Source organism: Otolemur garnettii, unplaced genomic scaffold (genome assembly GCF_000181295.1).
Source record: "Otolemur garnettii isolate 467f Iridium unplaced genomic scaffold, OtoGar3 scaffold00018, whole genome shotgun sequence".
Classification (NCBI taxonomy): domain Eukaryota; kingdom Metazoa; phylum Chordata; class Mammalia; order Primates; family Galagidae; genus Otolemur; species Otolemur garnettii.
In genome coordinates this window covers 2743596-2757750 of record NW_003852413.1, presented here as the reverse complement: position 1 = coordinate 2757750, position 14155 = coordinate 2743596, and the positions used below count along the sequence as shown (strand labels likewise).

General features: G+C 56.6%; 1 protein-coding gene across 4 annotated transcripts in view; it reads right to left on the bottom strand.

The window, feature by feature from the left end:
• Positions 1-600: 600 nt before the first annotated feature.
• The window catches only part of TBC1D16 (TBC1 domain family member 16), a 77201-nt gene continuing 63646 nt past the window's right edge, over positions 601-14155 (bottom strand). The window contains exons 4-13 of one of the 4 annotated variants that reach the window (XM_012803217.2): positions 12417-12578; positions 11428-11575; positions 10919-11001; positions 10391-10574; positions 9809-9957; positions 9006-9140; positions 8082-8268; positions 6003-6182; positions 3946-4092; positions 601-3040 (exon numbers count right to left, since the gene is read on the bottom strand). In XM_012803217.2, the coding sequence (XP_012658671.1) occupies positions 2792-3040; positions 3946-4092; positions 6003-6182; positions 8082-8268; positions 9006-9140; positions 9809-9957; positions 10391-10574; positions 10919-11001; positions 11428-11575; positions 12417-12578 (1624 nt within the window). In that variant the 3' untranslated portion in view covers positions 601-2791. The other 3 variants (XM_003786076.3, XM_023511123.1, XM_023511124.1) reach the window with 3 other exon arrangements.

The following is a 14155-nucleotide window of genomic DNA, read 5'->3' as shown; positions in this document are numbered from 1 at the left end:
GCATTCCTGGTCTGGGTACCCGAGGTCCCAGCCAGTCCAAGAGGTGCAGATCTCACCGGCCTGGGCGGGAGGGGTGGTAGAGTGTGAGGCAGGTGTGGCAACCGGGGTGCATTTGGTACACAAGACACGGCTGATTGGTCAGGTCTTGGGGCTGGTGGGGGGCGAGGAAGGTGGCAGCAGGGAGTCCAGAACAACCCACCCACAGCCCTCCAGAGTGAGTGGGTTTGCATCACCCCCCATTCCCAAGACACAGCAGCCCAAAGGCACAGGCACCTAGTAACACACAGGGATAGGCTATGCGTGGGGCGCCCACCTGGGACCCCAGCACTTTGGAAAGCCAAGGCGGGAGAATCACTTGAGCTCAGGAGTTGGAGACCAGCCTGAGCAATGGTAGTGAAAACTTGTCTGTACTAAAAAAAAAAAAAATTGGCCGGACATGGTGGTAAAGCGCCTGTAGCCCCAGCTACTCAGAAGGCTGAGCCAGGAGGGTTGCTTAAGCCAAGGCTTCAGTGAGCTGTGATGATGTCGTTGCACTCCAGCTTGGGCAACAGAGTAAGACACTGTCTCCAAAAGAAAACAAACAAAAAAAAGAATAGAAAAGAAAACCCCTACAGAGAAACAAATGAGAACAAAATAAAAAGAAGAATGCTGTCCTGCTGGACAGGGTGAGGGACATGCTCTGCCTCACCAGGGAAGGAGAGTTCTGGAACAGTGTCACCTGCACCGAGGCTTGGCAGTGGTGGGAGACTGACGGTGATGATGGTCCTACTCCTTTGCCCCTCCAAATCCTCAGCTTTTGCCACAGGATTGTGCAGAGAGAATGCTAAAGGGGAGGGTCCGTCTCCCCGTCCCTTAATGCTGAGTCTGACCTCCTGGCTTGCTTTCGCCAATGGGACGGCGCAGGTGTGGTATCCACCAAGGCTTGGACGTGGCACTTTTCTGTTTCTGCTTCTGTGTCCTCGGGACCAGCCTGCAGGAGGGATGCAGGAGTGTGCAGACCAGCCAGACTTCCACCTCTGACCCACAGCACCCAGGGACCAAGCTGCTAGGTGGCCGCAGATGTGGGAGAGCAAGCCCAGCCCAGCCCAGACGCTGACACGCAAGCTCAAGTGCAGATGTAGGCCACTCAGTTCTGGGGCGTGTGGCTGTGGGCAGCTGATAGCCTGTTCATGGGATGTGGGTCTGGGGAGGGTCAGCAGCAACACAGAAGGGCAGCCCTCCTTCCCCAGAAGTCCACTCCCACAGCCGCCCTCAGGTCCCCCAGTGCTGGACTGTAATGGCCAGAACCCCAAGAGCTGGTCACTGAGGGGATCCGGACCGGTCTCCCCAAAAGGCTCTTGGACAGAAGGACCCCCGGAGTCAGAAGTGCCTCCTGGAGAGCGTAGGTTCATGGAGAAAAGAGAAGCTGGGGAGGAGGAGGCTGGCACATGGTCACCTCCCCTTCCTGGGTGACAGACATCTTTCCAAAGTGGCACTGTCCGGCAGCGCCACCCTTCAGTGGGAAAGGCTGAGAACAGGAGGAAACCCTTGATCTCTGTCCCAGGATGATTCTCAGCAGGACAAGAACTTTTCTCTCCCAGAAAGACATGCTGGCAGGTGCAAGGAGGGACTCAGTTTATGACTTTCCATGTAAATGGCTTTGACACTTTTTAGTTAGCTGGACACTCTAACACCATAGTTCACATGCCTTCGTCTGTCCGTCTCTACATCCCAGAAGGAGCAAGTGATATGTAGTGTTTTGGATGCAGGAGTGTGATACGAGGGAGGACCTTGTAGAGGTGGTTTCTTCCCGCGCAGAAAGCAGAAAGCCCTGAGTGCTGGCTACTTTACTGTAGTAGCTCTTGTGTCTGACCCCCTGAGAAGCTGACTTCTAAAACACCCATGTTCATGACAGAGCATGCAGGCCCTGCGGGGAAGTGAAGAGTCTGTCTGACTGCAGGTGCCTTTATCTTGGCTGGTCAGTTAATTCACTACTATGTCCTGGGATAAAGCAGATTCTCTTCGGGGCATCTGGCACACGTACACATGCACGCACACACACAAACCTTGACCCATTTAGCCCCCAGTCGGTTGCTGTATCTGGTGAGGATGACCTTAAACAATGCTAAAAAACCACATATGGAGGACCCTTGGTTAAGGGAGCAGAATTCTGCTGTTCCCCAGCACCTGGGGCCAGCCTCGCAGCAGGTGGACCTTTCACATGACACCCGCAGGGAATGTGTAAAGGGGCAGTGTTAAAAGCCCCATGCTCCTCTATCCTGAAATCAATCGGACTTTTCCTTTGCTTCGGGCAGACGCTGCATCAGACACATGCTGATGTCACCACTGTGGGCGCATTCGTTTGGTTTGCAAAGATGTCTCTGGGCCTGGAACAGACCCCTCCATTCTGCAGCCCTCAGTGCTGGTGGGTGAACAAGGCCTTCTTCTCCTGTCTCTGCCCTTCCTGGTGCCTGGCAGTGCCGTGTGTTTGCCACGAAGTGGGAAGAACTCTTGGGACACGTTGAAATCCTCCAAAGGCAGCCAGAATAGAATCCAAGGCAGCCTGCACCCCAGGTGGAGCGGCTGTGCGTCCCGGACCCAAGGTCCCTGGGGCTGGCCTATCTAGGGTGGGGTAGACCTTGCTGCTGTCACTTCCAGACTCTGACTTTGTCATTACTATGAAAAGATTCCCTTCACATTGCCCAAAGGCATTTCCTCTCATTTCCACTGTCCCCTGTCTGTTCCATCTGTCCCCTCCATGCCCAGGACCTACAGCAAGGCCCCTTCACCCCTGCACAGTGGGGCGCCCACCCTATCTGCGGAAACCGAAGCCTTCCCGGGGTGCCTTTGGGCTCTTCATGCATTCTCTCAGGGGCTTGGGTGAAGGCACCTCCACTGTGCCCCCATAGGGACAGCTCTCCGAGCCTGCGTGTTGGCCAGTGCACTCCACGGCAGGCATGTACCCGCTGTCCCACATGCCTGTTCCACACAGCTTACACAGGTCATGCAGGCTGCAGGGGATCCGGGGCAGAAGGCGAAACTGGTAAAGCAAACTCCTCGCCTGGAATGAGAGAAGCAAGCCTGTTAGGAGAGGCAGAGGGACAGCCTGGTGGCCAGGGGTCCCCACAGGAGTGGCCCAGCTCAGAAGCTGCCACCACTGACACCTGCAGGTTCACTGTGTTGCAGGCTCAGGCCCCAGGGCTTTGCCCTCCGTCCCACATCAACACCAGTGTGCAGGAGCCTCAGTCTCCTGTGGCTACAGCGAGAGGACCCAGGGTGGCACTCACATGTGGCTTAGGGTGAAGAAGACACCCAAAGCCCTCAACTGAAGGGGCAGTAAGGCCCCGCCTGGCCCCTTGGCAAAATCCTTCTCTGAATCAGCCCCTGGAGCTCTGCCCTAGGGTCCCTGTTCTCAGGCCCTGCAGGCTGTTTTCAGGTGTCCTGTGTAGGTGGTCCCATTGTCCCCAGGAACCCTGTTCACTGCCCCTGAGGGCCAGCAGACAACTCTGACAAGCAGCATCTCTGGGAAGAGTCTGAGGTGGCAAGAACGCCAGGTCCCCTGGATCAGCTGGCCTTGGGTGAGAAGCTGCCCCCCAAGGTTAAAGAGAACCTATCCACCAGCCCCAGGAATTTGTCCATTCCACAGGTGGAGCGGGAGGCTCCTGTGCTGGGGGGTCTGATCAGCCATAGCACCCCTGAAAGGCACGAGGACAGCTGTGTTGACATCACCAAGCCAGAGAAGCTGCAAGGGTGTTGACACTGGGCCTAGATGAGGAGCTTCCAGGCAGGGCTGTGGGTGGGGGCAGGGCTGAAGCACCAGCGGGGCACGTGGGGGCGGGACTGCATGTGAGGAGGCGTGGCCTCTGCAGGTGGAGCGGGGCTATGCAAATGAGATGACAGGAATCCGTGTCATCCAAGGGGCAGGATGGATGGGGGCGGGACCTTACACGTGAGGTCCGGGCTCACCTTCCTGAGAACCAGCTCCCCATTCATGTGCATGGCCAGGTTTCCGAAGTGCAGGAGCATCTGGTCAGTGGCCAGCTGCTGCTCGATGACATCATCCCCATAGATAGCCACGATGGCCACGCAGATGAATAGGTGGAAGTAGTCCGTCTGTGGTGGGGGAGTGAGTTCAGATAAGGGCTCTGGCCAAACCCCAGGCCCTGCCTCGTGAGGGAGACTGAGTGCAGAGGTGCTGGATGAGGGCCCCAAGGCCACGTGTCTGGGTTCAGAGCCCAGCTTGCCGCTGGTGGCCCTGGGCAGGCTGCCATCCTCTTTGGTCCTCAGTTTCCCCACTTGTGAATAGGACCAGTCTGGGTACCTACATGCCCAGGCTGCTGCAACATCCAGAGGGGATGATGGCTGAGCCGAGCACCTGGGGGCTGCTGGGACTCTTTCAGGCAGTGATTTGGGTGGTCCCTGCGATGGGGGCAAAGACCCGCCCTTCTGGACTGGTCTGCTCTCACATGGAAGTCATTTGTGAAGATCTTGAGAGATGGTGTATGCAGAAGGCTTGGGTCATGGACTATGTCCCCAAGGAAGAGCCTCTGGCTGCCACCCACTGGTCAGCCTGCCCTCCCACCTCCAGGTTGAACACGCCCCAGACACCACTTTGCGATTCGTCAAGAGACAAGCAGGAGCACACTGACAGAGCAGGGCATGCAGCAACCTGGCAGTAACAGGTAGAATTGGACCTTTTCTCACTCAGGGGTCACTGCAAAGTTAAAAGCATTGCCTGGCAGTGACCAACCCTTCTACCCAGCTCACCTCCTGGCTAACTGTCCTCCCTCTCACCATCATCCTAGCACTCCCCAAGCATGATTGATCTGATCATGGGACCAAATGTGGCTGCATTTAGCCCACAATCTGAAAACCACTTGCTTTAATGAAAGCAGTAGCTATCAGAGACGGGCACATGGGCCTCCTCCTATAATTTTTACTGGATTTCATTAAACTTTGGCTGTAGATAGAGAGCAGCAATGATCATCACCATGAGAAACAGTGCGGTCAGTGGGTGGTGCTCGGAGTTCACTTGTAACAGCCTAAAATAAAGGGGTGAGAGTGACACATTTGCTGCTGGAAGAACAAGGAGTGAGGTGCGATTTTTCTTTTCTTTGGTGATCCAGCGTTCTGGACCATCCAGGCCACCGTTTCATCCTGAACATCCACGAGGAGCACTTAATCCAAGTGGGAAATGCATCACTTCATTCTGTCGCTAACCCAGGCCAGGGCGAGTAAATCCCGGGACAACTTGTGTCCCCAGCATCACATTCCTCAGACTCACTCTTATCAGACATAATCCCCTGAGACCTCAGTAAGGATGAGGCATGCTGATGCCAATTTCTCTAGGCCGGTGGGTGTCCACAGCTCTCTGTGAGGTTCACCTGCAGGAGCCACTCTTGCAGAAAAGGTCTCACCCCCTGGATGCATCAATACTACTTTTTTAAAAGGCTGATGGATTCAAAGAGACTTGCCTATCCTTTAACACCACCAGCTTCTGCCTAATTTGGGCATTAAAGCCCTGTGACAGAGCAGGGCTGTGCTGGAGGGGGATTTGTCCAGCAGACACTGATGACAGTGGACGGTGAGGGGAAATGTCAGGGAAGCAGGATTTCAGGCCCTTTCCCCATGCAGGAGGGTGATAGTGAGCTGGACTTCCGTGGCAGGGCAGTCCTCGGGGTGGACAAGCAGCTGTGGCCCCAGCTTGTGGGCCCAGTGTCCTGGGCTGCCATAGCCTTGTTCTGGCCCCCCTGATGGTGTTGCTCACACTGATTGGTTGTGACACGAGGGAGCTCAGCCCCAAAAGGCGTAATGAGCACAGTCGGTGGGCAATCTGCATTGATTTCAGTTCCCTGGGAGGCGAGCTTTGTGGTCTGAAGTCAGCCACGTGGGGCTGGAAGCAGATGCTGTAAAGGGCTGACACTTGGCTAGGATGGGCGGGGCAAGGCCCTTCCCACGGGGTGGGCACAGGCAGTTGAGGGTTGGTCAGAGACTGCGGTCCCAGCCATGCCGCCCGGGCTCACCTGGTAGTGGGCCCAGCAGGCCTCCCAGATCCGTAGAGCCTCGGCCTCTGGGAATTCCCGCTTGAAGCACAGCAGGAGCCAGCGGTGGCAGAAGAGCATCTGCAGGCCGTCCTCGCCCAGCGAGACCAGGTGCTGATAGAACCGCAGGTGTGTCAGGCGCAGCAGCTCCCGCAGGTACAGCTGAGGACAAGGCCGGGCTGTGTCAGCCCCTGCCTCAGGGGCCTGCTTCCTCCTTCCCCCCACCCCACCCCACCCCCGCCCCAACCAGAAAAGTACATGCAAGCAGCCCCACCTGCTTATTTCGTCCTGCCCTTGAAATGTGGCTCGCCCCCATCCTTGCCACGTTGTCCCAGACTTAAGACTGTTTGGAGACTATGTCATGGCCCTGGGCAAGGCAGAGCATGGCAGCCTGGTGTGGCCGGGAGGCTAAGCGACCATTCCACAACCAGGAAGACTCCAGAGCTGGAAGCTCTGCTCAGTCTGGCCTTGGTGAGGCAGGGCCAGGCCCCACACAGCACGGACCAGCCCCAGCCCAGGGCCCTGCTGCCTATGGGTGAACACGTGGGGGCTATTTCCACTGTCCACCCCTCCTGGGCAGGCGAGCAGATAATCCAGTGGCCCCTGGTCCAGCCCCTTTTGATCTGACCATGAAGATTATCCTCTTCCAGAACTGATTTAGGGGAGCAAGGGGGTGCATCTCAGCCCCAGGATTCTTGATTCCTGTGATTGAGGTCACTTCCCAATGACATGGGACAAGACTGGGGCTATTTCTGGCAGAACCCTGGCTCAGGGTGCTGACTTCACCAAAGCCACTGGAAAATTAGTCTCCGGCAGTTAATGAGTCACCTGGCCATGCGCTGCCGTGAGCCTGTTGGGGTGAATGGCGTCAGACCCTGTGATTGCCTCGCCAGGTACCATGGAAACCTGCTATCACACAGACCCAGGATGACACAGACTGAGCAGGCTGCAGTCAGCCCGTGGCCAGGTGGGGTCAGATTGTATTTGGGGGCACCCCGGGGAATCTCAGGGCACAGCCCAGTGGCCACACATCACCCTCCCACACGAATGGTCTCTTTCCCTACTCGAGACAGCTGCTAGAGCCCCAGTCCCCTCGTAGGAATGGGTTGTGAGGCTTCCTCCTAACTGGCCAGTTCTCCCCACTGCAGTCCCCAGCAAGGCCAAGGCCACACATGCAGCTAGTCCCCCTCACAGATGCCCCACTCAAAGCCACTGCCAAGGTGCCCCCAGCTTCTAGCCTGCACCTCACGGTTCCCGGCCCTCAAATCTTCTCTGCTGTGGTCAGCAACCCTGCTAAGCCCTCAGAGGCCTCTAAGGGCCCTGGGCCTTCCTAGCCTTCCATGCAGGCTGCACAATGCATCTGGTTTAGCAAGACCAGGTCACTCAGTGTCAGCCCCCGGAGCACTCGCTCAGCTTAGCCTTATTGAGGCAGAGCCAGATCCTGCATGCCGTGGACCAGCCCCAGCCCAGGGGCCCTGCCATCTATCATGGCACGTTCTGCATCACTCTCAGGCACCTGGTATCTTCCACTCACACTGCCAGCTCCCAGGTCAGAGAGGAAGACCATGACCCAGGTGTCTGGTACATACACAGGATGTGCAGTGCCCTGACTTGGTCCCTGGGCCACATGCTGGACCCCTTTACCCCCAGCTCACCCCCTCCAACACTCAGTGCTGCCTGTCTACAGAGGGCTGACCCTTGTGGGGCAATCTTGAGGTGAGGGGTGCCAGTTAGGCACCCCCCAGAAGGCCAGCTGTGGGTATGAGAACTGCCCTGGGGCCTCAGGAGCCTCAGCTGCGCTGGACACCTGCAGGAGCAGCCCAGACACACCTGAGGACTCAGGTCCAAGGGTGCTGGGGCCTTCCCTTCCCTGCCCTGCCAGGGAGCCTGGCTGGTCATCTGTGCAGGGAGGTGGGGCGCCGGCCACCCTTAGAGGCCCTGCCCACTGACCCGCGGCAGCCAAGCCACACAACACCAGGGAGACCCCGTTAGCGAGAGGAGGGGGCAGCATGCCCTCTCAAGGTGCCCTCAGACACACAGACCACTGGCCTCCAGCCTCACCAGCTGTTTCTCCATGTCCTCGTCCCGAGGAGAGCTAACAAAGATCGTGTTTTGCATCAAACCGACAAAGCACCAAAAGGTGTCCGATTCGTCCAGGACCTCGGCCAGGATGGGTGCCACCAGGTCTGACATCCCCTGGGAGTAGCCGACAGCCGGGTTGTACACGGCGTAGTTGAGCAAGATCCTCCTGGGGGACAGTGGAGGCAGGAGAGGGTGGTGAGGACCCCCTGCCCTTCCTGGCCTCACCCGATGTGCTGCTCAGGTCCGCAGACCTCAGGGGTAGGGGTGAGGGTGGCGAGGCAGCGTTGGCCAGCAGGCTTCTGGAGGCCCTGTGACTGCCTAAGAGCTCAAGTTTGGGATCCAGAGACACAGACCCTGCTTTGCAAAGGTAATGGCCTGCAATTAGCGGCTCTCTAGGCCCAGAGCCTCAAGAGCAGGGGGTAAGGAAGAATGTCGGTCTCATTTTCTTCAGGGTCAACTGCCTGTGACAAGAGATAGACTGGCAGGGATGTTTTTACCAGCTGCTAATTTTGGGCAATTATTTGCCAGGCTGCAACAGAATGCAAGATACCAGCCTCCGGCCCTGAGTGACTAGATCACTGGAAGACCACCCATGGGGAGGCTCGTCCACAGCTAGTGTGAGCCAGCCAAGGACGGGCTTGGCAGGTGCCCGGGGATAGAGGGTCTTTGCTGGTACCCCGGGGAGGGGGTGAACCTGTGTGGCTACAGGCCTAGTCCTTGGGTTGCCACTGGGTTATCCTCCTCCCCTGCTGTTGCCTCCATGGCCCTGGAAGGAAGCCCCCATGCCAAGCTGCCTCGGGGCCAGTCCACTTCCCAGAGGAGCCAGGCCAGGCTGGTAGACTTGCAGATGGGGGAGAAATGGGAGGGTGGGCTGGGCCGAGTACCGAGCTGGGTGCCGAGTACCTCATGCTTTCCACGTTTGGGTTGCCTTCCCCTCGGAAGAACTGGTTGCTCCGATCTGTCCGGACCACGTCCTTGTCCACGGTGAATTGCACGCTGCGCCAGAACACCCTGTGCTCCTCGGGAGTCATGGACAGCCTGCGGGCACAGCACCGGCCCGGCAGCACATGGAGGCAGTGAGTCACCCACTCCAGGAAGGGGCCTTCTCTCCCAGCCCCTGGGCCCTGCTGTAGCTGGCAGACCCCCACTGACGCGGGTGGGTGGTGTTTATCCAAGGCTTCCCCCAAATTAACCCTGCCTCACAGGCCCCAGTGGCCCAGAGAGGAGAGGTAATTGCGGTGGCCCATGGGTAATGAAGTCTGGGCCCCATACCAGGGTCCCGGAGGTGGGGTGGGCACAGCCAGTGGGTAACGGGGGCTTCACCCGACCCGGCCTCCCAGAGAGAAGAGCTGACCGCAGCCCAGGTTGGTAAAGTCCAAGTGGGATGGGCCATCCTGACTCTGATTCCTCCGAGGCCCTGCTCCCAGCCCAGCCTTCAGCTGGGGGATGTCAGTGCCTAGTTAAGTCTTTTGAATAAGAATTCACAAACCTTGACATGTGAGCTAACGAGCCCGGCAGTTGAGAGCCCAAGTGCTTGGCATAATGACTGCACTTACCCACCCTATCACTCACGTTCCTGGAAGACCCATTTTCAAAGAAACTATGGGTCACGAAATGTATTATCGGCGCTGAATCGCACCTCAAATTGCCTTTTCAAATGACATTTCCCCCTGTAGCTCGGTGGGCCCTGCCATGCTGGCCGTTACCTTTTCCGCTGAATCTCAGAATATTCCCTTCGCTTCTGCACACGCAGTGCCTCCCGCTCCTCCGACGTGGACTTGTGGCTGTAATAGCGCAGCAGGAAGGGCCAGACCTCCCCCCGGATTGACACATCAATGCCGCCAAAGAAAATGGCCTGGAGGAAGCGGCAGAAGTTGGGGAGGGGATAAAACGGGGCAGCTCAAAGAACCCCCAAAGAATCCCCAGAAGATGTGTGTTTTGGTGGCTTTGGTGCTGCCTGGATTCAAACCTCTGCAATTTGCACATGTTTACAAGGGGAAAGCACCGGCCCTCAATTCCCATACAGGACACAAACCCGGCTCATTTCAATGTCAATGCCCCCCCTGGGGTGGCACTCCGATTAACGTGTAGTTCTCACGTCGTGGGCTAATCCCTGGTTTTGGAAATGCTGCAGCCCCTTCTATGCAGGCTGACACGGGATCCCCGACCCTGGTTGGGAGGGTTTTTTCTCAACGCAGCAGCTTTGATTGCTTTATCGATGTGCTCGCACAGAGCTGCACACAGGGGATGGGACCCTCCCGAGAGGTGGCTGGAAGGCCGGGCCTCACCTTGCGAAGCTTGTACTCCTCCTCCACCTGGCCCAGCTCATTCAGGTGGCCAAGCCAGGTGGACACGTCCAGCCTCCTGTACATACTCTCCTCAGGGTGCGTCTCAGAGGATGGCAGTTTGGGGCGCCGGATGGAGAAATGCATGCATGTCTTTTCAGGGGCGACCTGCCGGACAGGAGGGAAACTGGGCAGAGGTAAATATCTCACACTCACGGCTCTGGGAGCCAGCAGTGCCTTTCCCAGGATTTAAAAGCCTCACTCTCTTCTGAAAGAAGGGGAGGGGGGCATGCAAACCCCTAAATGGCAAGCGTAATTAGGCGCAATTAAAATGAAAATACCTTCATCTTAAAATCCGATTCCCTTTGGTGCTCCCTTCTCCCCAGCCCACTGCGACAGCCACCCCCACTCTCGCCCCGATCCTGGCCGCAAAAAAAAAAAAAAAAAAAAAACGGAATTAATGCCTCTTACGGGCCTAACTTCCCTCTGCCGGGAGAGCCTGCAATAAATTACATGTGATTGGCCACATACAAAGGCATCGCTGTTCTGCGGGCAGGGAGCCGGCCTGTCAGATTGTCTCCACGAGCAGTCACGAATCCAGGGCGAAACTGCAGCTGACATTTAATTCAAAAATCAAAGGTTGTGCAATGTAGGGGGAAAAAAAGCCATGCTACCGTAATAAGGGGAGCCGGCAGGAGGCTCTGTGGGAAGGAAGGAATTTTAAAGTCAGCCCGTTTCTAATAACCACATACAGTATCTTAAACAGATAATTAAAGAGCTCTTATTACATTTGTATGTAGATTGAGCAAAATATGGCAGGAAGTCTTGTCAAAACAGGATTTTTCAAGCGCGGGGCACTGACTACATGGGAAGCCCTGGGCACTCGCTTCAAGCCCAGAATCGCTGCTCTGCAGCCCCCCAGTGACCACAGACAACTGAAAGCCGTCGCCAGCCACACCCTGGGAGCCACAGGACCCAGGAGGAGACGGCTGGGAGGTGCTGAGCCCCTGCATGGTGTGCCGGGTGGGGCGTTGGGCTACCTGGTCCCCGAGGTGTGTCTCGGCGCAGTACTTCCACTGCTGAAACACGTCCGCCAGCTTGTCCAGGCCCCCGTGGTGGAAGTACAGGACCTTGTACTGGCTCTCCCGGCTGGCGACCACCAGCTGCCCACTGGTGCACGCCTCGTCGCTGAGGGGCCGTGGGAGGGGAGAGGAAAGCCGGAGGAGTATATAAATATGGGTTTTTATTTCCAGTGGTAATCAGAGGCCACTGCCTCCAGAGGCAGGACACAGTATGTCCCAGTGGAGGGGACAGAATTATTACAGCCAAGCAGAAACCATCACCCCTTTTCCTGGAGAGAGGTAGAACAGCTCCCTCCTGGGGGGTTGGGGAGTCCTGGAGTCGCTCTCTAGAGACCTGTCTGAGCCCCTTTCTCCTCATCACTGCCTGCCTGCCACATCACCCCCTGCCCAGGAGCTCTGTGAGTGCAGTGGGTGGGTGCTTGGAGAACCTGCTGGGAGCAGGTGTGTCCATCACGGTGGGTGGCTCGGGGGGTGGGGACTGCCAGAAACTCACTGTCATCAGTGCTGCCAGCCCTCGGGTGAGAGGCTGGGACTGGCTCTGGGTCTGGATGTGCCTACACAGGCTTCTTGCTGGTGCGGTCTGTGGCTGGGCCACCCTGATGGCAGGACTCTAGGACTGTCCACCCATTATGAAAGGCACTTCCATCCAGAAAGCCCTGGCCTGGTCTGAGCACATGAGGCTGAGTAGCAAGCGCCCTTCTGGGGTCCCAGCAAGGGCTGGCTACTATCCCCCTGAAGGTAGCTCACCCTGACCTGGTTCTTGTGAGGTTGCCACAGCGAGAACCCTGCGAGTCAGGGTTGATAGCAGGATGTGGACGTCAGGAAGACTGGCACTGGCCAAAGCAGCCAGGACCCCGCCTCAGCACACAGGGCAGGGTATGAAGCCCTGACAGCCAGGAAGAGTCACTCAGGCCGACTTCCAGGCCACACCAAGAGATGCTTCTTACCTGAAGAACAGGCGCAGGGACCGCATGTGGCCCAGGTCCACCCGGAACACGCCACAGATCTGCTCCAGGGCGCACACCCGTTGCGGCTCATCCCAGCGCGGGGTCTGCAGGAGGCTGTTGCTGTCTGGGAGCTGCAGGCCAGCGTCCGAGCTGGGTGGGGAGCTGGGGGAGCAGGTCGTATGAGGGCCACATGCCTCCCTGCTGTGCTGGCCAGGGCAGGACAGGGGTGTGGGGGAGCCAGGGACAGGTAGGTACACTGACTAGGCCTTCCCATGGCAGGCTCCCCGTGACCACCTGTGGGTGCCCGAGTGTGCGTACCCCACTATTAGCTGTGCACAGACGTAGTTCAGTTTGGATGGGGAAGCCCTGTCATCATCAGATTCTACTCTGCTTCAATAGATGTAGCAGGTCCTTATAATGACAGAAGAGGTTGCACCAGCTGTGGGTCCTTGCTGTGGGAACTCAGGCAAGTGACCAAGCGTCTCTGAGCCTTTTTTTCCTTATTAATAAACTGAGGATAAGAAAAGACTTTGTGTAGAAGGAATAACAGGGCCATGCTCAGCATAGAGCTGGTCCTCAGGGTTTACTAAGGTAGCTGCTTTGTGACAATTTTAGATAGCGTATGGCTTCTGCTTTGATTTAAACTGCTTTATTATGCCCCTGAAAAAATACTGGCTCATTTTATGGTTCAGTAAGGAAATATCTGGATTACTAGTACTATTAATAATAATGATATATATTTATTAAAACACTATGGGCCTGGCCCTAGGTTAAGGCCTCTCACATGTTTTATTGCATAAAATCCTCCTAAAAATCCTATGAAATGAGTAGTGGTATTACCTCCTTTGTACTGAAGAAAATGCTGAGGCCCAGAGAGGTTAAGCAACTTGCCCAAGGTCACACAGCCAGCAGGTGGCAGAGCTGAGAATAGAAGCCATTTTCTCACCAGCGAATTTTATAGCCTTAAAGTCTGAAGTTCAGCAACAAAACTCTACTTACTCTGCCTTTTTAAAAAATTCATGAATTTGTTATATTTTCCATTGCAAAATATTGTATGACATTGATTTAGCCACACCACAGGTTATACCTCTCTCTCGAGATCAAGACGATTAGCAATGTCTACACAAACAAAATCAGAGAACAGCGAGACTCAGTGCCGGACCCAACTCCAGCACCCTGCAGAGACACAGCTGCACCTTACCCCACCTTTAGGTTTGATCTCAGAACCTGAAAGTCAGGAGCAGGCCATCCAGAGCCTCCTCTGCCTCAGATGGGCACCAGGTCTCTAAATGAAGCTCACTTGGGTGGCAGAGCACCACCCCCCAACCTGGAACTGCCTCAAAGGGGAAGTCTGGCCTTTGAGCATGCTGTGCTGCTTCTGGAATCACGCTGGGCCTGAGGATTCCACCAGGGTCTGGGCTCTGGGAGGAAGCAGAGCCTAAAAGCCAGTAGTGACCAGGCAGGTGGGCAGGCACACCACGGTGTGAGGCCTCCCAACAGCTTCAGGCAGCCGACATCTTCTGACGTGGGCCCTGACCACACCGCAGCGAGATGTCATTGTTACATGAACAGAGGATGGCCTTCCCACACCACTCTGTTCCCCTTTCACAAGATGCTCATGCCTGATGGGGCCTTTAGTAGCCAAGAGAGCCTGAACTCAGCCCCCTTCCTGCCAGGCCAGCCCCAGCAAAGGGTGGCATTATGTCCAGGCACCTACCCATCTTTCTCACCATCACGCC